General features: G+C 39.1%; 1 protein-coding gene across 9 annotated transcripts in view; it reads left to right on the top strand.

Annotated features, from left to right (window-relative positions):
- The window catches only part of RABGAP1L (RAB GTPase activating protein 1 like), a 797,484-nt gene that overhangs the window by 596,982 nt on the left and 175,901 nt on the right, over positions 1-24,601 (top strand). For all 9 annotated transcript variants that reach the window (XM_079939730.1, XM_079939723.1, XM_079939729.1 and 6 more), the window contains one exon: positions 11,820-11,861. In XM_079939730.1, coding sequence (XP_079795856.1) covers positions 11,820-11,861 — 42 coding nt within the window. The remainder of the gene's footprint in view (positions 1-11,819; positions 11,862-24,601) is intronic.

Here is a 24,601-nt window from a genome sequence, read left to right as displayed (position 1 = left end):
ATTTTTAAAGTTTGCACTGCATTTTTATTCAGACCAGGCTGCTAGTGGCTCTGGGTGGTAGGGGCCAGGCAGTGGAGAGAAAGATGGAGCTGCCCCATCTGGAGATTTTTAAAATTTTGTAAATTCCTGTAATTAGTAATATTCTTCTTATACCTTGACAGAGACATGGTGGGCAACAGTGGAGTTGTTTACCTGGTTTAAGTTTTCAGACTCGTTTTCAGTGCTTTCCTCCTGTATCTCTTCTACGTCTACTGTCCCTAGTGTTTAAGCTTCACCAACATTTACCCATATACTGAGTGAGGACAGAGAAGGAGAAGGGGTCTACAAAGATGAATACACTCACTAATGGTTTCCCACCATGACACAAACCTCAAGACTTCAGCCATGGAGGGGTAAGAATTAACTATGCAGGACCTTCCGTGGTGTGTTAGTCTAGGTGCAGCCATTCACTGGATTCATCAGCCAAGCAAAATTACATACAATTTCTTCTTTTTTAACGTTAACAGCTGTTACTTTTTTAAAATTTTATTTATTTTTATTTTTGGCCGTGTTATGTCTTTGTTGCTGTGCACGGGCTTTCTCTAGTTGCGGCGAGCACGGGCTACTCTTCATTGCGGTGCGTGGGCTTCTTGTTGCAGTGGCTTCTCTTGTTGCGGAGCACAGGCTCTAGGCATGTGGGCTTCAGTAGTTGTGGCATGTGGGCTCAGTAGTTGTGGCTCACGGGCTCTAGAGCGCAGGCTCAGTAGTTGTGGTGCACGGGCTTAGTTGCTCTGCGGCATGTGGGATCTTCCCGGACCAGGGCTCGAACCCGTGTCCCCTGCATTGGCAGGTGGCTTCTTAACCACTGTGCCACCAGGGAAGCCCCTACATACAATTTCTTGAGGTTTTTAAATCCTCTCAACTGTATATTTGACTGAAAATTCTTGAGTTTTGTTTTTTGGTATGATTCTGCTTTGAGAGTACTTAAAATATCAGTTCCTTTTTATCTCTGAAGACCGTGATTAATGTGTAATTGGTTTGTTTTTCCTGATGCACTATAACCTAGTTTTCAGATTTGGAAAGAAGTAATGAACCTTCTGGGACAGAAAAAGATGAAAGATAACATGTATGTATTTTAGTGTTACTCTCCAGGAGCTCAATTTTTACATTTAAAAAGGAACTGAGCATAACATGTTTATCTTTCCAAATAACCTGAAAAGGAGGCTCAACAACCAAAAAAAAAAGTATGTAGTTAATATCAAGAAATTGTGGAAACAAATTAGTTTGAAGAACATTTCATGAATTTTAATTCTCATTCAAGGTTTTTTTCCTTGATCCTAACAACCCTATTCATTTCATCAATTCATTCAACTAATTCTGAGCACCTACTCTGTTCCAGGTAGTGTCCCAAGAGATGGAAATATACCAGTAAAGACACAGGCAGGGTTCTGCCCTCATGTAACTTACAGGGAGATAGAGACCGGTAAATGAGTAGTTACATAGCAGTAGAATGAGTGCTGTGATATGGAGAACATAGGTGCTTTTAAAGATCACTACTGAGGAGTACCTAACCCAGCAATGAAAAGCCAAAAAGCCTCCCAGAGGAATTAGTGTCTAATCCCAGACCTAGACAAGGGGAACAGTAACTAAGAGAAGAGGGAAGAATGTTCCAGGTAGAGAAAAACACCATACAGTAAGGTCCAGAGGTTCAGGGCATGGTCTAATATGGGGGAATTCCTTGAGAAGAACCTGTTTTTCGTTTCCCCAAAGCTATGAGATGACTAAGGAGGGTGGGATTTGGGGGGAGTGGGTACCACCAGTGAAATCCCTACAAGCATCAGGGGGGAAAGTGCCATTCCCTCTTGACATCGTGCATGATGGTACATGACACGGTAGCAGCCTACTGAGAGAGTTATCAAGGAAGACCTTGTAGTTTACCGGTAGGTCTAAATCTTCCGGTTGGGATTCCCTGGTTTAGCACCGTAAAGGGAAAAGACCTGCTTTTCCCTCCTGCTGTAGGGGAAAATCTCAGTTCAGTGTTATCTCCTGTGTTTCTTCTCTGTGTGTCTCCTTTGCTCTCATACTCCTAGCACACTCACACAGAACACGTCACTTCTGACGCTTTTAGTCTCCAAATGTGTGGATGTTTTTCCCCACACCAAGCAGTTCTCTGCAACACCAGCTGGGTGCCCTACAATTTAACTCAATTCCAACACTGTCTACCTGGATATAGTGTCAGATCCCACAGGTTAAAGGCTCAGTCCCACAGCACCGTGCTCCCACCCTACTTCAGATGCCAGTTGCAAGTGATAGGTTCCCAGGTTACCCACAATTCTGTGCATTTTGGCTACAAATCAGAGGTTCTCATGACCCCCTCCCCAAGTTCAGTTAATTAGCTAGAGGGGCTCATAGAGCTCAGGGAAACATTCACTTACCTTTCCCAGTTTATTAAAGGATATGATAAAGGATACAGATGAATAGCCAGATGAAGAGATACATAAGACAAGGTTTGGGAGTGTCCCAAGCCCAGAAGCTTTTGTCCCCGTGGAGTCTGGGGTACATTACTCTCCCCGTGTGGATGTGTTCGCCAACCTAGGAGCTCTCCAAATCCCATACTATTGGGATTTTTATGGAGGCTTCATAACACAGGCTTGGTTGATCATTAACTTCATTTTCAACCCTTCTCCCTTCTCAAGAGAGTGTGGGCCAGGTCCGGAAATTCCAAGCTTCTAATCATGGCTTGATCTTTCAGAGACCAGCCCTCATCCAGGAGCCATCCAGGAATCCACCCACAGTTCTTGCTTCACTAGAACAAAAGACACTCCTGTCACCCAGGAAATTACAAAGCTTCCGAGAGCTCTGTGTCAGGAACTAGTGTCAAAGACGAAATATTCGAACAGAGATGCTCTGAGTGTTCTTATCACTTTGGAAATTACAAGGGTTTCTGGAGCTCTGTGCCAACAACCCGGGCAGAGGCCAATGTGTATTTTCTATTGTCTCACAAGCATATATTTAATGCCGCTCAAGTTGATGTATTAATATATACCTTGTAATGATAAATTGATACACTCTCATGTATCTCTTAGCTAATGGTCTTCTGGAGCCATGTTTAGTCTGAAGATGCAGTATTAAAATATCTACATTGTTAATTCAGCTAACCTTTAAAATAATCTTATTCTGACTTTAAATTAATAGCTTCAAATTTGAGGAAAATGTATAGTGTACCATGGTCATTTCAAACACTTATCTCTGGAGACAGACTGCCTGTCTTGAATCCCAGCTTCAAACATTTGTGTGTGATCTTGGGTGAATTAATGAACCTTCAGCAACTTGTTTCAGCTTCCACATCTCTCATACATCTACATCTCTCTCATCTCTCATTTTTTTTATTTTAAAAGAAAGGTGGGGGTGAGGTACAAGAACTCTAACAGAGTTCCTATACCTTCTGGCTTCTGGGTGAGTTGGGTCAAGGGAAACTCTAGCAGGAGATTGGAGGAAGGAGAGAATCAAGATCAGCTGGTAGTTAGGAATTGGTGAGAGTACTTTGTCCTTATGAAGGGAATCAAAAACATCCCTGCAGGGGCTTCCCTGGTGGCACAGTGGTTGAGAGTCCGCCTGCCGATGCAGGGTACACGGGTTTGTGCCCCGGTCTGGGAAGATCCCTCATGCCGTGGAGCGGCTGGGCCCGTGAGCCATGGCCGCTGAGCCTGTGCGTCTGGAGCCTGTGCTCCGCAATGGGAGAGGCCACAACAGTGAGAGGCCCACGTTCTGAAAAAAAAACAAACCCAAAAAACAAAAAAAAACACCCCTGCAGCCTGGGATCACTGACTGATAACTGTAGCTAGAGGACAGCGTAATCCAAGGCACATCATGACTTGAGGGGATTTGAGGAGAACCAGAAAGGTGATTGCCAGTGTTCATTGCCAGTAGGACATCTTTATAGGAACTACAAAGTGCTTTCCAGGTTACACCTCTCCTTTTTACCCAGGGGTGATATGTTGTCTGTTTACATTTTTATCTCCTATCCTAGTCTGGAAGTCCCTTGGTAGAGGGATGATTTACCCATCCTTGTAAACATACAAGTGCTTGTATATGCTAAGCAGTTCTCAGAATGCCTGGTACACAGATTTCACGAACACTTGTCAAAAGCTATAATTTAATTTTTTTCTCCTATTTTATATGCCTTGCTTCTGAAAGGTTTATTTAATTCAGATGACACTAACCTCTAAGAATTCTTCCCAGAGTCACTCATAATTAAGGACTCAGACTTTATTGATATACCTGTTTTCAGTACTTCACTCAAAAAACAAATCCAAGTCAAGCAAAGATAATCACCCACAACCAGACAGATGCATTCATGTTACATTCACTTTTCATCCCTCTCCATTCTTGAACTCTTCTTCACCACTCTACTTATGAAAAATTAACAAATGATTCTATAACAAAAATGGACAATATATAATACAACTGGGGGAAAGGAAGGGTGGGAATCATCCAAGTTTTGTTAGATTTTATAATATATTAGTGAATTAGTAGTAGACATAAGGGAGGACTTATCCCTGAGGGTTTTGAAACATTAGGACTTACAGTGAATTTGTATTCAAGGCTGCTGTGAAAGTCCCTGAAATCTTTTTTTAAAAGCTCCTTCTTGGTTTTCAGTGCTACAATCCTGACCTCTAGTGGAAATCCAGAAACAAACCAAAAGCCAAAACATCACATCATTTTACTTATTACTCCATCAAAGTCCATCATTTAGTCATCCTAAAAAACTGAACTTGTAAAGTGCTTACAATACGAGAAACACAGAATAAAGTAAAATACATTTTGGCTGACATTTACAGCATTCTTGTTATAGGAACTATATTTAAGAGCAGCCAGTATTTACTTCTTTATATTTGCATGGTAATTATCTGTCACTCTCTTTTTTCTGTGGAAAAAAAATGCATTACTTTATAGATCACAGAAGTAAGAAATTTAGCAAAGAGAAGTTGAAGGGTTTCTTCTCAGGTTACCTGATGTGCATAACAAACTACATCAAACCTGAGTGGCTTTAAAACAATGATCTTAGAGCAAGACATAGTGATATTATGTAGCCTCCTGATGTGATGCGCTGACACAATATTGCTTCTGTGGTATATGTGCCAAGAATACATAATCTAAGTTTAATCATAAGGAAACATCAGAAAAATCAAATTGAGGGACATTCTACAAAATAACTGGCCAGTACTCTTTAAAAAAGTGTCAAGTTTGTGGAAGACAAAGACTGAATACCGTCCCAGATGAAAGACTAAGGAGACATGACAACTATTGGATCCTGGACCAGAAAAAAGACATTCGTGGGACATTTGACAAAATTTGAATATTATTTTCTTGGTTTTGATAGTTATACTGTGGTTATGTAAGATGTTAACATCTGATAAAGCCAGGTGAAGGGTATGCAGAAACTCTTGGTCCTATTTTTGCAAATTTTTTCTAAACCTGAAATTATTTCAAAATGAAAGGGGTTTAAAAATTTTAAATAGCCATTTATTTTGTTGACAATTTCATAAGTCAGGAATTTGAGAAGAATTTAGCTAATGTGCTTCATCTCTGATCTACATGGCATCTGCTGGGGCACCTGAGGCTGGAGGATTCACTTTCAAGATGACATCTTCACTCACATATCTGGCATCTGGGTGATCCTTGCCTCTCCTTCTGTGCATGGCATCTTGTCCTGCAGGTCCCTTCTTCTTTTTTTGGCCTCTTAGAGCATGGGAGTCTAAGTGTAATTGTACTTCTTACATAGTGGCTGGCTTCCAAGAGCAAGCGCTCCATGAGATAGGACGTGGAAGCTGTCAGTCTCTTATGAGACCTGGGCCCAGAGTACTGGCATAGCTTCACTTCTACCATATTCTGTTGGTCAAAGCAGTAGCACAGTCTTCCCAGATTCAAGAGGAGAGGATCAAGACCCCACCTCTCAATGGGAGAAGTGTCCAAGAATTATGACTGTCTTTAATTCATAACAGATATCTCACCAAAATCTGCCTGACTTTGCAGTAGAGGTGGAATCAGTGAAAGAAGGCATGGTTTTGTTTTTTTGGGGGGTCAGACATACATAAATTCTAGTCTTGTCTTTACCATTTACTAACAGTGTGATGTCTCCTAACCTCAGTTTCCTCATTTCTAAAATGGTGGCAGTAACACATATGCCATAGAGTTACTGAGAGAATTAGTGAAAAAATATACATAGAAAATGTAAGATGTGGCAGACAATAAATATGTGAACCTAATAATAATCACTAGCATTTACTGAATACTTAGCAAGTGCTCAATTCATTTGATATGCTTTTTATATGCTGTCTCATTTATTCATTGCCCCTTCCTCGGGTGACGTGTCCCATTGTTGGATGGGCCAGAAAGGGCAGCACCTATTTCCTCTAGCTTTAGTTGTATTTGCCTGCGAGCCTGCTCCATTTACCTGGTTTGATAATTATTCACTGCCTTGTTGTTTGGATTTCCATTTCCACATAGTACTTATTTCCCTCTTATTTTGATCCCTAAGGACCCAGGTGCTGAAGCACTTCTGGCACTTTTTGACACTACCTTTTCAGCATTTGTTCTCAGTGCTGTCAGTGCAGTTTTTGACAGCTTCTCACGCAATCTGTCAGCCCCCTGTGAGCCCACGATTGCCTGCTCATCAGAGCCAAAATGTTCAGTGTCTTTGTTTCAGTGAGTGCTCTGCTGTCAGCCTTCCTTTATGCAAGATTGTGGGTGCTCAGTTGTTGGCCTACCCAGGAACACGATGATCTGCACTTTGGAGCAATTATTTAATTTGGGGCAATTACTTGTAGGTGTTCTTCAAAGTGAAGGTTTTGCCAGGCTGTGACTGAATTTTGAAACAGCAGCTTCGCAATCAGTTAAGGAACTACTCCTTCACACACACAAGGCTGATCTCAGTCTGTTGTCACTGGAGGAAGGTGGTGACCCTTTCTTTTCACGGCAAGCTGAGTTTCTATTGCTTCACATCCTGCAAGCAGTCAGCTAATTTTTGTCTGTTTTCAATATGGAGACAAATAATAAAATTTGGTTTTGGTAGAAGTCACCTATTTGTTATCTTTCTCCTCCCTGCTCTCAAAATGTACTTGCCTTTAAATGGGAAGAATCACTTTAATCCTTTAGGAATTAGAGGCCGCATTAAATAATACCCAACTAAGTGATTCATTCATTCATTCATTCATTTATTCCTTGAGCCATCTTCTCTAACTTAGCAGTTAAGAATATGAGTTCTAGAGTTATACTGTGTAAGTTTAAATCCACTTAATAGCTGTGTGACCTTGGGAAATTTAATTTGACTTCTCTAAATCTTAATTTTCTTGTGGGTAAAATGGAATTTCAGGTTGTCGTGGGATTAAGTAAGGACATGTTTTTGGTGTAATTAATTTAGATCTTGGCACATAGAAAATATTCAGTGGATGTTGACTCATTTATTATCTTGCACTTGGAGTTAGACTTTGCACTATAAATAAGTAGCCATAACAATGTATTTACTTGTTGTTTTTACTCTTAATAATTCTGCAAATGCTTTAACCCTTTCAATCCTATTAGGAACACTTATTTACCCCTCAGTAACAATCAAATTGCTACAAATTACATATTCCTGAAGAGGGAAGCACCTTGAAAATATATAACAATTTTTTTCTTTTAAAAATATATCTCAGCTCAATTAGGCAAAAGTTGGACCATGTAAAAGTAGGTGGACAACAAAATAATGGGGGATTTAGTTCATATGGTGGCTTGGGAGAGTGAAAGGTGGTTCGCTTTTAATTTACTTCATTGTTGACTAGCAGGCTGAGGACCAAAGCTTGCATTGACATTGTCATCTTAAAAACAACCTATTGGAACTTCCCTGGTGGCACAGTGGTTAAGAATCCGCCTGCCAGTGCGGGGGACAGGGGTTCAAGCCCTGGTCTGGGAAGATCCCACATGCTGTGGAGCAGCTAAGCCCGTGCGCCACAGCTACTGAACCTGCACTCTAGAGCCTGCGAGCCACAACCAGTGAGCCTGCGGGCTGCAGCTACTGAAGCCCATGCGCCTAGAGCCCCTGCTCTGCAACAAGGGAAGCCACCGCAATGAGAAGCCTGTGCACCGCAACAAAGAGTAGCCCCAGCTTGCTGCAACTAGAGAAAGCCCACGCGTAGCAACGAAGACCTAATGCAGCCATAAATAAATATATAAATAAATAAGTAAATTTATTTAAAAAAAAAAAAAGCAACCTATTTGTAGTGCCCAAATGTTGGCCTGAGGAAGGTTACTGTAATTTAGTGATACCTCTCATTGTATCCCTAAATGGGAATAAGTCTTATTTAAAAGAGAAAAATAGATATTTTTAAATATCTGACTAAAGTTGCCTTTTTTATTCTCTTCTTAGGAAATCAGGATACATTTTGTAGTGAAGTAAAGCACTGGGTAGAATAGCAAGTTTTTCCTGATTTCCAACAACTTAGAGGTCTAAAAATACCTTCGTTTGCACAGTCTGGCCACACTATTCTACTTCAGTTGAAGGCTTATGAAGTCTTTACTTTTCTTCATTTTTGTGGATAATATCTAGGGTTTCATGTAAGCAGGTGCAATAATACTTTATTATTATGAACTTATTTAAAGAGTTTACATATATAAAATTTTCTGATGACTGAAAGTTACCTCGTTAGCTTCCCAAACTTAAAGAAAATCTACTTTTTATTTAAAACACAGACTATGCTCCCTTAAGCACGATGTTTCAAATATAATGTAAGCGTTCGTTAACATTGCTGAGATTATCACAGTGAACTAATGTTAACTATTGAAGGGCTATTGGCTCCACTAAATGAGCCCGGACAGCTACACATTTTTTTTAAAGTTTATCTTCTGTTTCTATCAGATCTAATATTTTGATTCTGGCAACTGTCTCAACAGTCTCTGCCCCTAACCCTATCTACCACATACTTTGTCTTTTACTTTGCTGCTTCTGATATCTGTAAACTATAAAATCGTATTACCAAACTAATTCTAAGTGTAAATGAAATTAAAATTGAATAAATTTTTTTCCTGGTATTAGTGAGAGCTATTTTGCTATCTAAAGATTTTTTTTTTTTCTCCAGGTTCTTGTTTGTGTTTTCCATAGCTCAGTTGTTCAACAGTTTGACTTTGAGATCATTGAAAAACAAGGTTTCTTACTGTCATTTGATGGTGATTCTACAAATTGGTCTAGTTAGGTCCATATGGAAAAGAATAAATCCCAGAAAATTTGGGAATAGCTAGTATAGTTCATTCATTTGGTCATCATATAAGCCCTTATTAAGTACATTACGCCAGCACTGTGTGGTGAAAATGCCCTTAAACTACACATTAGGAGGCTTGGCAAATGATCCTAGCCTGCTACTACTAAATGCATATATAACCTTAGACTAGTCAAGTTCATATGCTGAAAAATGGGAATCATAATACAGGTTGTTATGTGGATCACTGAGATTTCACTCTTCCTGTGAAAGCAAGCAGGCAGGGGAAATGTTTGGCAGGGAGGTTGAGAACATAGCAGAGTTGGTTGTACTCTGGAGTGGAATACCCTGCAGGGGTTTGGGAAGGAGAGGGAAGAGTAGGAGACTGGTTTAGGAGAAAGGACCAGAGCATTTTTTTTTTTTTGCAGTACGTGGGCCTCTCACTGCTGTGGCCTCTCCCGTTGCGGAGCACAGGCTCTGGACGCGCAGTCTCAGCGGCCATGGCTCACGGGCCCAGCCGCTCCGCAGCATGTGGGATCTTTCCGGACCGGGGCACAAACCTGTGTCACCTGCATCGGCAGGCGGACTCTCAACCATTGCGCCACCAGGAAAGCCCCAGGACCAGAGCATTTTGAGGATTAGAGAACAAGAGACAGGAAATGTTTACATTGCCAGCAGTGACTAGAAAAACAAGAGCCAGAGACACTGTGGATTTAGTCCTGATGGCGGCTTGATCGGCACTCAGGTTGTGAGGATTCACTATGCCTAGCCGCTGTGACATGGGGCTGGAGGATATGTGTAGCAGGGCCTACAGGTGGGCAGCAGCTAGCGGGTGAGGACCCAAATTTAGATGAGGAAAGCAAATTCTGCTTAATTGTAACCCTTGTTCTTTTGATTATGATCGTGGTCTCCTTTTTTTCTCTAATTGTGATCAAAACCAGTGTAGAATCCTTGCTTGGAGTGGTGATGCACTCTGTCAATTTGATTTTGTCTCCTGGCCTGATTATACTTCCTACTGCTTTCTGATTCTTAAAGAATTAACTGAGTACACCCAAAACCTTCAACCAAAGATTTTGTGTTTATCATTCATCCCTTCTTACTATTATGTCATATGTTTGGTAGTTGAATATGAAAGATTAGCATATTATAACAGGAATGCACTCTAATTATGAAACTGAGCAGGACCCTCTGGGGCTCCCGGGCACGGAAACCTTTCTGCGTCCCATGTTCCTTATTTGCAGGGAACAGACTCCAGCCTCTGTGACCTTCCTGAGTCCCCAAAGGCAGATTCCAACAGTTGCTAATCAGAGAAGGGAGAGGATTCAGAGACAAGGGAGGAGCACCAGAGAAGGCCACCTGAGGCCAGATTAAAGAAACCAGAGAAGCCCATCAAGAGATTACCTGAGACCAGATTAAAGGAGTGTAGGCCTTTCACACACCCTAATCTTATCAGCAACCCCACCCTTGAACTGTTGCTGTAAAAGTCACCAAATCCTCCCAGTTGGGACACACAGTTTTTCAGGGCAGGAGCCCGCTGTGTCCCCCTTTGCCTGGCAAAGCAAAAAAACTATTGTTTTCTACTTCACCGAAAACTCTGTCTCTGAGATTCAATTCGGCACTGGTGCACAGAAGCCGAGTTTTCGGCATCAATTACCTAGTCCTAATTCTTGCTTCTGATTTTGGAGACAGTAAAAGGATGGTTTATTAAAGGTTCTTTGCATAACACATCTGGTACAGCTCTATATCCAGAAGGTAGATAGATTATATTTGTGACCAAGCTGAAGAGGGCACATCAAATAGACCCTGGACTTATGGGAGATGTCAGCTCAAATTTGAAAGGTCTTTCTTCTCATGTATGATGACTTGCATGACAAGGAAACTGCGTATTCTGTGGAAACTTTGTTTCTGACTCTGTCATCTTGAGCATTTAAGATTCCTGTCTCTTGACTTTAATATCTCAACATTTCTTCAGAGTCATTGGGCTGAACTCAGAGTCAAAATTCAGCCCCAGTACGGCTTCTTAACAAACTATTTAATTTCTTTATTCATGAAGAAATATTGCTCTGGTTTTCAGGAAAAAAGGAACAAGGGAGTCTAGCAAATAGCCACTAATTACCACCTCTAGCTGTACACATACTACTTGAAAGCAAGCACTAAAACAAACAACACAATAAGAACAGTAGGGGAAATCCAGTGTGATGCTTACAATCTGTCCCAGTTATCAGCAACACTATTTTTCTTTGTTTTGTTTTGTTCGCCACTGGCAGTTTAACCACATCACACAGATAAGACTTAACAAATTTCAATTAATAATTTTAGACTTTGGTGTCACTGCCATTTTGATCAAGGAACTTGACTTTTGCAAGCCCTGAGCCAATTTGTCGTAAAAACAATAATTTTATGTGAGCATTAATTAGATAGCACCTAAAATTTATAATAAGCCTCTCATAGAAGAAAAAATACCTTTAGAAATCTCATGTTTAATTATTATTGTATGTGAAAATGAAAACAGATTTTATTAATGATATACAGAAGTCTTGGGAAAATACTTAATAAAATCGTGATAGATGTGACAGTATTGATTTTGACTCTCTTTTTCTATTTCAGGGTTTGAACATAATCTTTCATGTAGCCTTGGCTCTCCTAAAGGTAAGTCTGTTTTTATGTTTAAGTTACTGAACTGTCTTACCTCTCTGCCCTTGGAACTGGGCATCATTCAGTTTACAGCCTTTGCCTCATGCTAGATTCTTGAAAAAAAGAAAAAAAAACGACTTCTCTGAGGAACTCTGATCCTCTCTCCTTCCCCCATCCTTTTTTGTTGTTGTTTATTTCAAGTTTGGTTTTCTTATATTCCATTTAATCTTGCTATCACAGCACTTTTTCTAGTAAGGTAAAAATATTTCCATTCATTCAAGTTGTATGATATGAGAAGAAAACCTGTTTTCTGTCAAAATAATGCCAGCTTTCTTCTTAAAATACTTATGATAATAACATCCCTAAAGGTGCCTAAACATATAATTGAATTATTAGAATGCTTCTGTAATACACTGACTAAAAAAGAAACTGCTACATTTCAATTTGCAGTTCTTTCTCTGATAGCTAGAAATTTATAAGACATGTTAGAATTCAATTATAATTACCTTGTTGGGTTTTATATCAACATATCAGTGCAGCTTTAAAAGTGTGGAAACAGCAAGACATTTGCTGCAGAGTTGATGAAAATAACCTGGTTGGTTTTTGTCCTTCAGTTAAAGATGAAGTTCTGTTATTGAAGGTGATAATTGCCTTGCTTATAAAAAGATGCAAGCTCACCCTTTTCCCAGTAAAATGTAATGGTTAAAACTGCAGACACCGGACTCAGACAGATTTGGTTCTAATATCAGCTCTAGTGTATGACTTTGGGCAAATTACTCAGACCCTGAATTTTGAGATAATAATGAAAACGAATTTATAGGATTGCTAAATGATATGATACATAAAATTCTCTTAACATAATGTCTGGAAAATTGTATCGCCTAATAAATGGTAGCTGTCATTATTGTGATTACTATTATATTGATGAAGTAATTCAGAATTTGTTACTAGATTCCCTATAATTCTTCCAGATTTCCCAAAAGATAATAATCTGAATCTTCAGAGAAGCTCCTGATATTTTAGGAAAGGTTCCATACTTAACCATTAAATACCTTGATTCTAAACAAAGGCATCACATAATATAGGCCCTATGCAACTCAAGATGTGGGCTGCTGCGCCTCATCTCTTGTTCTGTTAAGCATTTGTTTTTTATGAAGTTCGTAAACTGTACTTCAGACTTTTCATTAAATCATTTTGAGTTTAGATATGAACAGTTCATATGACAAAGTTACTTTAGAAGTTAAGGAAAATATTTTCAATAAAGTAACAAGCGTCTTTGCGTATATCTTTCAATGAAATCATGGATCTCCACCTCATTTTTTTTTCTTGTCATTAAAACAAATCAAATCCAAAAGATGCTTTCTGCAGAGGGCTGGAATAAGACTTTTAGACTGCCTAAGCAGTGAAAGTATTACATAATTAAGACTAAAAACAATATTAAACCATAAAGTAAGTATAAGGAAGTCCAACAAGGTTTTGATTTTTCCTATCATGTCTAATTTTTTGTTTCAGATACTACATCTTTCCCAAGATGCCTTTTCTCATTTTTAATGACCTTCCTTTACTAGTGCTCTTAGCCCGTGCTTAGTCTGTCTTTTGCGGGTAACCTAGGACTTTGCCTCTGGATATCAGACCTGTACTCCGTGTCAGCCTAATAATTTATTCTTCTGGTAAATTATCCCCCTGGCTGACAGGTTTTGGGGGCTTGATTGTATTGTTTTCATTTATTTATGGCCATGTTAACCCAGACATGGCCTGTGCAGGGGACATTCTCTGGCCACTGGGCAGAAAGGCTTTTGTATCTTCTCTAGCAATGCATGGATACTCATCTAATATCATCTTGGAGAATGTCTAGTTAGAGAAAATAAAAAGGAGAGCTTTCCCATTACTATAGGTTTATATTTATCTCTCTTCCTTGTTTGAATCCTGGAGCTGACCTCACATAGAGACAGTACATACATAGGCTGCACTGAAGTGTACTTAATTGATCTGATTGCCCCACCTAGAAAAAGAATACTCCAAACACATTTGACAGTGACTAACTTTTAGCTTCTAATCTATCAGATAAAAGAATATAAACTTGTTTATATCAGAATAACACAATTAGGGATAGTTCAAAATGCTTATGAACCCAGCCTAACTAATTTTCAGTATAGCTGCAGAGGGACTTTAGATTTCTCTGTATTTCTTGTGTTGAGGGGAATCAGAAAGGGAAATAACATTACTTGAGCACTTACTGTGTGCTAAGTGTTAACGTAGGTTATCTCATTAGCACACATCAAATGTGTTATTTGTAGGAGAATCATGAGCTGTGTTAGAGAAGATGATCTAATTCTCTCCCTCAGTTGATTATTGAGGGAGCCAAGGCCCCAGGTGGCCTAAAATCTTTTGGCTTAGAAAAGGCAAAGCTGAATTTATAATTTTAAACAGCATAAACATAGGTAAATGTCTCTGTTGCTCAGTATGGTTTATAGACACCTACTTTCTGAATGGGAGCTACTTCCTTTTGGGTTAGAAACAGTCTACCAGGCAGCTGGAAAGCTATTGAGCTAAAAGAATGATTTGCTCTAGTAGGTAGCATCATTAAATCATTTAGGATGTTGGCAGTGTCCACTAGGTAGGTTGGATATATTCCTAAAAATCTAATTCACTTATTATATGAAACATTCAGTAGTCATAGCATAGTACATTATAATAGATTGGAGGTGATCAGTCAGAATTAATCTTAGCCACTTCATGTTGGCAGAGAAAATTTCCAATCAGAATAGGCTCTTTGCTTTCCAACAATGATTAAGAAGTAAATGACAGAATGTTTTTCTCTCCCCCACCCCCAAGCTCATTTTGTGTCTTACATGTGCTGGGATTGACATACACACACTACTATATATAAAATAGGTAACTAATAAAGACCTACCCTATAGCACAGGGAACTCTACTCAATATTCTATAATAACCTATAAGGGAAAGGAATCTAAAAAAAAGAGTAGATATATGTATATGTACAACTGATTCACTTTGCTGTACACCTGAAACTAATGCAACATTGTAAATCAGCTATACTCCAGTAGAAAAAAAGAAAAGTCCATTCATAACCCTACCCCAGAGGTAACCATAATAAAAATTGGGTATAAAATCTTTCTCTCATGCTTTAGTCTATTGAATATGTAAGCGTGTATTACCTACCTGCATATACACATAAATGTATGTATAAACAAATATGTTTTAATATGGCTTTGAGGGTTATAGATAAGAAGATGGGGAGGTAGTGGGTAAATCTAGAAGAACAATGTGAAAGGATGAACATATTTATTTTCTTTAAAAAAATGCTGTTGAACAAGACTGTTTTTCATTTAATAATATATTATGCATATCTTTCCTTGTCACTACACACATGTAGTGGTTAAAAGCATGGATGCTGGAGCCAGACTGGTTGAGTTTAAATCCCATCTCACACAATTTATCTGGTGATCTTAGGTAAATTACAGTTTCTCCATCTTTAAAATGGGGAGGTTAGTAATACCTATCCCATAAGGTTGTTGTTCAGGTTTAATGAGTTAATATACAGTTGGTGCCTGTAACTTAGTAAGCACTACAGTGCACCCAGGTGCTATTATTACACATAGAACTTGCTTAGCCTTTTAAATGGCTGCTTATTTTTCTGATGTATCATAATTTATTTAACCATTTTATATTTAATTTTTATGGACATTAAAGTTGTTTCCAGAGTTTCCCGTTAAACAAAACTGTAACAAACATCCTTAAACGTCTATCTTTGCATACTTATCTAATAATATCTTTAGGATAAAATCCTAGGAATGTAATTGCTAGGTCAAACTATAATCACATTTTAATTTTTGATGCATGTTGCAAAATTGCTTTCTGTTAGCAACCATACTCTTGAAAAAACAAAATTTCTAAATACGCACTTTTATGGACCCTGAAAGCAAGTTTTAAAACAAAGCAGCTTAAAAAGTAATTATTAATAATAATTTGTTTTGTTGTAAACAAATGAAACTCCTCAGAGAGTTTTGAAGACTCCAATGTTATGTTCTTCTGTTTAGAAACATCTAGTTTTTTTAAGGAAGTCAGCTGATCCTGGCTAAATTTTAGAAGAATGAGCCTTAGCTTGGAGCGGCTTTATGTATTACATGAGACTTCTTAAGTATATATCTTTGATGTTTTTGGCTTTTCAACCCTCTCCGCTATGGTGTGTTTCCTTATCATTCTGTTGAAGCGTTTTTGGTCGTCACTAATGAAATCTAGTAGACATCTTTCCATTTTTATCTAACTTGATCTCTCACCAGTTATCAAAGCAGCATGACATAGCACTTCCTTTTCTCCTCCTCCCCCTCTTCCTCCTGAGGTCAAATCCCATCTCTGACAGTTTATCCAGTGATCTTAGGGAACTTAACAGTTTACCCATCTTTAAAATGGGGATATTAGTAATACCTATCACATAGGATTGTTGTTAGAGTTTAATGAGTTAATATATGATTGGTGCCTATAACTTAGTAAGTACTACAGTGCACACAGGTGCTATTATTACACGTAGAGCTTCTCCTCTTCCTCTCCTTTCCCTCTCCCTCCCCTCCCCCTCCCTCTTCTTCTCCTTCTCTCCTTCTTACATTCTCCTTTGGCTTCTTATTTTTTTATCTCCCTCTCTGCTTCTTCTCATTTTCCTTTACTCACTACTTTTTTTGTCCCTAGTCATCAATTTGGAATTCCATTGACCTTCAACCTTTATTCTGTTAATGTTACACATCACGTTGATTGATTTGCAGGTGTTAAACCACCCTTGCATCCTTGGGATAAATCCTACTTGATCATGGTGTATGTTTTTTTAATGTACTGTTGAATTTGGTTTGCTAATATTTATTTATTTAGTTAGTTGCACTGGGTCTTAGTTGCAGCAGGCAGGCTCCTTAGTTGTGCCTCGTGGGCTCCTTAGTTGTGGCATGTGGGCTCCTTTTAGTTGCAGCAGGTAGGGTCCTTAGTTGCAGCTCTAGGGCTCCTTAGTTGCAGCTCACCTGCTCCTTAGTTGTGGCAGGAGGGCTTCTTAGTTGCAGCTCACAGGCTCCTTAGTTGCAGCATGCATGTGGAATCTAGTTCCCTGACCAGGGATCAAACCCGGGCCCCCTGCATTGGGAGCACAGAATCTTATCCACTGCGCTACCAGGGAAGTCCCTGCTAATATATTTTGTTGAGGATTTTTGTATCCATGTTCATCAGTGTTATTAGCCTGAAATTTTCCTTTTTGTAGTGTCTTTGTCTGGTTTGGTATTAGGGAAATGCTGGCATCATAAAGTGAGTTTGAAAGAGTTCCTTCCTCTTCAGTTTTTTGGAATAATTTGAGGAAAATAGGTATCAACTCTTCTTTAAATATTTGGTAGAATTCACTTGTGAAACCCTCTGGATGTGGACTTTTTTTTGTTGAGGGTTATTTGATTATGGGTTCAATTTCATTACTAGTAATCAGTCTGTTCAGATTTTCTGTTTCTTCATGATTCAGTCTTGGAAGATGGTATGTTTTTAGGAATTTATCCATTTCTTGTAGGTTGTCTAATTTGTTGGCATATAATTATTCATAGTATTCTCTTACGATTCTTTGTACTTTGTACTTCTGTACTTCTTTGTACAGAACTTTGTACTTCTGTGATATTGGTAGTAATTTTTCCTCTTTCATTTCTGATTTTATTTATTTGGGCCCTCCTCTTTTTTTCTTGATGAGTCTGGCTGAAGGTTTATTGATTTTGTTTATCTTTCTAAAGAACCAGCTTTTAGTTTTATTGATCTTTTCTTTTTTTGGTCTCTATTTCATTTATTTCTCTTCTGGTTTTTATTATTTCCTTCCTTCTACTAACTTTTGGCTGTGTTTGTTCTTCTTTTTCTATTTCCTTTAAATGTAAAGTTAGGCTTTTTCAGTTAAGATTTTTCTTGTTTCTTGAAGTACACCTGTATTGCTGTGAACTTCCCTCTTAGAACTGCTTTTGCTGCATCTGAAAGATTTTGGAACATTGTTTTTCCATTTCTGTTTGTCTCAAGGTTTTTAAAAATTTCCTCTTTGATTTCTTTATTGACCCATTGATTGTTTAATAGCATGTTGTTTGGTCTCCATGTGTTTGTGTCTTTTCCAGTTTTCTTTTTTTTTTTTTTTAAAGAAGATGTTGGGGGTACGAGTTTATTAATTAATTTATTTATTTTTGCTGTGTTGCATCTTCGTTTCTGTGCCAGGGCTTTCTCTAGTTGTGGCAGGCAGAGGCCACTCTTCATCGCGGTGCACAGGCCTCTCACTATGGCAGCCTCTCTTGCTGTGGAGCACAGGATCCAGACGCACAGGCTCAGTAGTTGTGGCTCACAGACCTAGTTGCTCCGTGGCATGTGGGATCCTCCCAGACCAGGGCTCGAACCCATGTCCCCTGCATTAGCAGGCAGATTCTCAACCACTGTGCCACCAGGGAAGCCCCCAGTTTTCTTATAATTAATTTCTGTTTTCGTATCATCATGGTTGGAAGAGATTCTTGATAAGATTTTTATCTTCTTAAATGTATTGAGACTTGTTTTGTGGCCTAACGTGTGATCTATCCTGGAGAATGATTCATGTGCACTTGAAAAGAATGCATTGTGCTGTTTTTGGATGAAATATGCTGTATATCTCTATTAAGTCCCTTGATCATTTAAAACCAATATTCCCTTATTTATTTTCTGTCTGGATGCTCTACTCATTCATGTGAGTGGCATAATTCAAGTCCCCTACTATAATTGTATTGCTGTCTATTTCTCTCTTTATTTCTATTAATATTTACTTTATATTGGATTGGCAAAAAAATTTATTTGGGTTTTCGTAAGGTGTTATGGAAGAACCCAAATGAACTTTTTGGCCAATCCAGTATATTTAGGTGCTCCTATGTTGGGTGTATTAATTCTTGCAAATGTTATATTCTCTTGTTGGATTGACCCCTTTATCATTATGTAATGTCCTCCTTTGTCTCCTGTTACAGTCTTTGTTGTTTTGTTTTTGTTTTTTTTGTTTTTTTTGTTTTGCGGTACACGGGCCTCTCACTGTTGTGGCCTCTCCCGTTGCGGAGCACAGGCTCCGGACACGCAGGCTCAGCGGCCATGGCTCACAGGCCCAGCCGCTCCGCGGCATGTGGGATCTTCCCGGACTGGGGCACGAACCCGCATGCCCTGCATCAGCAGGCGGACCCTCAACCACTGCGCCACCAGGGAAGCCCAAGTCTTCGTTTTAAAGTTCATTTTTCTGATATAAATATTGATATCCCAGCTTCTTTCTTTTTGTTTCCAATTGTATGGTATGGTTCCAATTGTATGGTATATCTTTTTCTATCCCTTCACTTTCAGTCTGCAACTGTCTTTAGGTTGAAGTGAGTCTCTTGTAGGCAGCATATAGGTCTTATTTTTTTTAACCATTCAGATATTCTGTATCTTTTGTCTGGAGAATTTAGTCCATTGATGTTTAAAGTAATTTTTGATAAGTATGTACTTATTGTCATTTTGTTAATTTTTTTCTGGCTGTTTTTGTAGCTCTTCTCTGTTCCTTTCTTCTTCTCTTTCTCTCTTCCCTTGTGTTTTGATTGTTTTCTTTAGTATTATATTTAGATCCCTTTCTCATTTTCTTCTGTGTATTTACTATAAGTTCTCTCTTTGTGGTTACTGTGGGGTTTACATGTAACATCCTATGCATGTACAGTCCCTGTGTTTCATATTTTTGATGACACATTTTACATCTTTTTAGTTTAGGTATCTCTTACTTATTGTATTTTTAATTAATTTTAATAATTTTGTCTAACCCTTCATATATAATTTGTAAGTGATCAATCCACTACCTTTAGTATTTGTTTACCTTTTTTGGTATGATTTTTACTTTCATATGTTCTCATTATTAGTACCTTTCCTTTTTAGTTTAGGGAAGTCCCTTTAATATTTTTTATAAGGCCAATTTAGTGGTGATGAACTCCTTTAGCTTTTGCTTATCTGGAAAATTCTTAATCTCTCCTTAAATTCTGAACAATAACTTTGCCGGCTAGAGAATTCTTGGTTGGCAGGGGTTTCTTTCTTTCAGCATTTTGAATACATCTTGCCACTCTTTTCTGGCCTGTTAAATTTATGCTGAAAAAATCTGCTGATAGCCTTATGGGGTTTCCCTTGTAAGTAATAAGTTGCTTTTCTCTTGCTGGTTTTAAGAGCCTCTATCCTTAACTTTTACCATTTTAATTATAATGTGTCTCAGTGTGTTTCTCTTTGGATTCATCCTATTTGGAACTTTCTGGGCTTCCTGGACCTGGATGTCTTTTTCCTTCCCCAAATTAGGGAAATTTTCACCTGTCATTTCTTCAAATACTTTTTCTGGCTTTTTCTTTTTCTCCGATCCTCTTGAGACCCCCTATCACGTAAATGTTATTTCACTTGATCTTATCCCAGAGGTCCCTTAATGTTTCCTCACTTTTTAAAAAAATTAATTTATTTATTTTTGGCTGTGTTGGGTCTTCGTTGCTGTGCACAGGCTTTCTCTAGTTGCGGCAAGTGGGGGCTACTCTTTGTTGTGGTGCATGTGGTTCTCATTGCGGTGGCTTCTCTTGTTGTGGAGTATGGGCTCTAGGTGCATGGGCTTCAGTAGTTGTGGCACGAGGGCTCAGTAGTTGTGGCTTGCAGGCTCTAGAGCACAGGCTGAGTAGTTGTGGCGCAAGGGCTTAGTTGCTCTGCGGCATGTGGGATCTTCCCGGACCAGGGCTTGAACCTGTGTCCCCTGCATTGGCAGGTGGATTCTTTTTTTTTTTTTTTTTTTTACGGTACACGGGCCTCTCACTGCTGTGGCCTCTCCCGTTGTGGAGCACAGGCTCCGCAGGCCCAGTGGCCATGGCTCACGGGCCCAGCCGCTCTGCGGCATGTGGGATCTTCCCAGACCGGGGCACAAACCCATGTCCCCTGCATCGGTAGGCGGACTCTCAACCACTGCACCACCAGGGAAGCCTGGCAGGCAGATTCTTAACCACTGTGCCACCAGGGAAGTCCCTTCCTCACTTTTTAAAGTTCTTTTTTCAGTTTGCTGCTCTGTCTGGGTGTTTTCCGTTGCTTTGTCTTTCAGCTTACTGACTTGTGCTTGTATTTCATCCATTCTGCTGTTGGACCCTTCTAGTGTATTTTTCAGTTTAGTATAATTTCTGTTTCATTCTTTCTTATATTTTCTGTATATTTGTTGAAGTTCTGTCTGTGTTCTTCCATTCTTCTCCTGAGATCAGTGAGCATCATTATGATCATTATTTTGAACTCTTTATTAGGTAGATTGCTTATCTCCATTTCATTAAGGTCTTTTTTTCTGGGGATTTGCCATGTTCTTTGGTTTGGAACATATTCCTCTATCTTCTCATTTTGCCTGTCTCTCTGTGTTTGTCTGTATGTATTAGGGAAAATGCCTATCTCCCTCAGTCTTGAAGGAGTGGTCTTTGGTAGGAGCTGTTCCTTGTGGCCAAGAAGCACAATCTCCCCTGGCCACCAGAACCAGGCCCTCTATGGGTATCTGTCACGTGGGCTACATGCACCTGCTGCTTGTAATAGGGCTGAGACTGCTGTGAGGGGAGGGTGGAGCTCCAGGTGCTCACTTGCTCAATTGTGGCCCATCTGCTGCACAGGGAGAGCAGGACTCAGGGCCCTGGCCCAGCCTGGCTTCTGCTGGGCTGCTATGCAGGGAGGGCAGGACTCAGGGTGCTCATCTGTCCCAGCTCTGTGTGGAGTGGGAAAGGTTAAGAGCATTCACCCAACCAGTTGTGACTCATTTACTGTATAAGGGGGGCAAGGCTTAGGGTGCTCACCCAGCCCAGTTGCACCTCTATTACTTCTGTGCTAAGGTGGGACTTGGGAAGCTCTACTGTACTGGTTGTGGCTCAGTCTCTGCACAGGTTGGGTGGGGCTCAGGATACCCACCCAGGCTGGTTGCCTCTAGGCTACTGCATGGGGAGGGCGGGGCTCAGGACACTTGCCTGGACCAGTTGTGACCCAGCTGCTGCATGGGGAGGGCAGGGCTCAGGGTGCTCCAGAACAAAGTTGAATAAAAGTGGAAAGAGCCTACATCTTTGTCTTGTTCTTGATCTCATTTACTTTCTTTCAGAAAAGTTTTATTACTTAGATCTCCATTTCTGGATTACCACTACCACTACTATCACCACCACCTTTTTCTGCCACATGTGGTAGTAGTTCAACTACATTAAGGTGATGAACAAATTATTTGCTAAAGATCAAAATTGCCATGCATAAGTAGTAATGAAGCTCTTCCCCTTATTCTGGAGAAACCTTCATTGTACTCTTATATGTGATTTTTGTGTTTGTCATCACTGTGATTCAGACTAGATTTATAGGAAACTCCAGTACTTTTTTTTTCAGCTATATTGAAATATAATTGACTTTTTTACAGATTTTATTATTTTTAAAAGAAGAAGCTTTGTGTATGTCTGGGCGTATGTAATCTACTTGCTTAATGAAAAAACTTTTTTCTCAGAGATTATTTATTTGTCCCTGCCTACTCCGTTTACTTCAGTATTCAGCTTTTAGAAAGAAATAATTTCACATTACATGAGAAATACAAAATATATTTGTGTTACAATACTTTTTTTTTTCTTTTTTTTCCAGTTCAGCTTGTGTGATTCTGATTTGTATATCAAATAGAATCCAAATGCTTAACTGAAACATCTCTTTCCTCAAATAAACTTCCCTCATATCAGTAGCTTGCTACTACAAGTTTTTATGTCACTGAACCTTCTTTCCAGAAATCTGTCTGGAATTCCATTGGAGAAATAACCATTCATATTTCTTATTTTGGCCCCCTTCAAAAGCTTCCGGTTTACCCTGCTGTCATTAGGCTGGAAGCTCTCTCATAAGCCATGCCCTGTGTGTCCTATCCTGCTTCCTTGTCCAGTGCCCCTTCTACAGCTAAAATAACCTCCTACCATTCCTTATTAGGACTTTCTTGTTTTCGCACCTTTAATAACCTGTTACTTTGTAATCTTCCACTTGCTATCTACCAACTCATCTTCCATTCCCTATTCAGAACTCTCCTAGGACACATGAAATGCATTGTATACTAATAACATTTGTTCATTTATTTGTTCATTCAGCAAATGACTTTTGAATACCTATTGTGAGCCAGACACTGTGCTTAATGATATGGATACAACAGTAGACACATAGTCCCTTTTCTTAAGTTGTTTAAAGAAGTATCTGACAGTCCTCTTAATGCATGTGAACAAATAAAATCTCTTTTTCTCACTTCCCTTCTCCTCCCTCAAAAAAAAAAAAATCTTCCCACCAATCTACAGTAAGAGACTGTCCCAATTTATTTTAGTTATGTCACAGTATTGCAAGTCCCTACAGCAGTATAACTCAAAGTGATTCTTAACCATTAGTGTCCTCCAGAATCACCTAAGTCCCAAGGAATTTGTTTAAATTGAACATTTCTGAATGCCTCCTCTCACCCATCCCTCACCCTCAAGATCTGATGCAGGCAGTTCCGGAACCAGAAGGGTAGGAATACTCATGAGTTACGTAGAGCAGGAATTCTCAATCTTAACTCTACATCAGAATCTCCTGTATATTAGAGTTAGCTTTAAACATTTTCTGACTCTGAGTTGTACAGAACAATTTCATTTGACTATCTAGGTGGAACCCAAGCATCACTATTTTTAAAAACTCCCGAGGTGATCCCAGTGTGCAGCTAAGCATCTACTACACTGTGATGAAACATTCAAAATTAAATTATCTAAACAAAGTGGTAGTGAGGGAACAAGGAGAAGGAAACACATGTGCAATTTAGAGGAAGCATTCAGTCACACTTAGAAAATGGCTGGTCCTTATTTTCATCATTATCAATTGCTAACGTGTCTGTTTGGTCTCTGTGCTCCTCCATCTCCATGCCCGTTTTCTAGGATTGTAGCAATTGCTCAGTGGGGCCTTGAGGTTCCTGAGGAGTATACTAAGGGGAGTCCCTTTAAAATGGAGACAAAAGAAGTACCTGGGTTGAGGTGTGGATTGTGATTCAGCTAATTCATGGTGGATTACCAAGGGTTGCTTTAACCAGAAAACCTAATTATAAAGCATAGCTCATCCACTATTAGTATCTTCAAACCAGGAAAAGAGTCTTAATAGAGAACCCCAAAATTGTAAAATTGGGCCCTGTTCATATATCCAGAGAAGACCATAATTTGAAAAGATACGTGCACCCCAATGTTCATTTCAGCACTATTTGCAATAGCCAGGTCATGGAAGCAACCTAAGTGTCTGTCAACAGATGAATGGATAAAGAAAATGTTGTGTGTGTGTGTGTGTGTGTGTGTGTATATATATATATATATATATATACACACACATATATATATATATAAAATATATACACAATGGAGTATTACTCAGCCATAAAACAAATGAAATAATGCCCTTTGCAGCAACATGGGTGGATTTAGAGATTATGGTACTAAGTGAAGGAAGTTAGAGAACGACAAATGTCATATATCACTTATATGTGGAATCTAAAAAAATGATATGAATAAACTTATTTACAAAAAAGATAGACTCACAGACATAGAAAACAAACTTATGGTTACCAAAGGGGAAAGTGGAAGGGAGAGATAAATTAGGAGTTTGGGATTAAAATACATACACTACTATATATAAAATAGATAACCAACAAGGACCTACTGTATAGCACAGGGAACTATACTCAATATCTTGTAATAACCTATAATGGAAGA

Source organism: Stenella coeruleoalba, assembly GCF_951394435.1.
Source record: "Stenella coeruleoalba genome assembly, chromosome: 1".
Lineage (NCBI taxonomy): Eukaryota > Metazoa > Chordata > Mammalia > Artiodactyla > Delphinidae > Stenella > Stenella coeruleoalba.
This window is presented reverse-complemented; position numbering and strand designations above follow the sequence as displayed.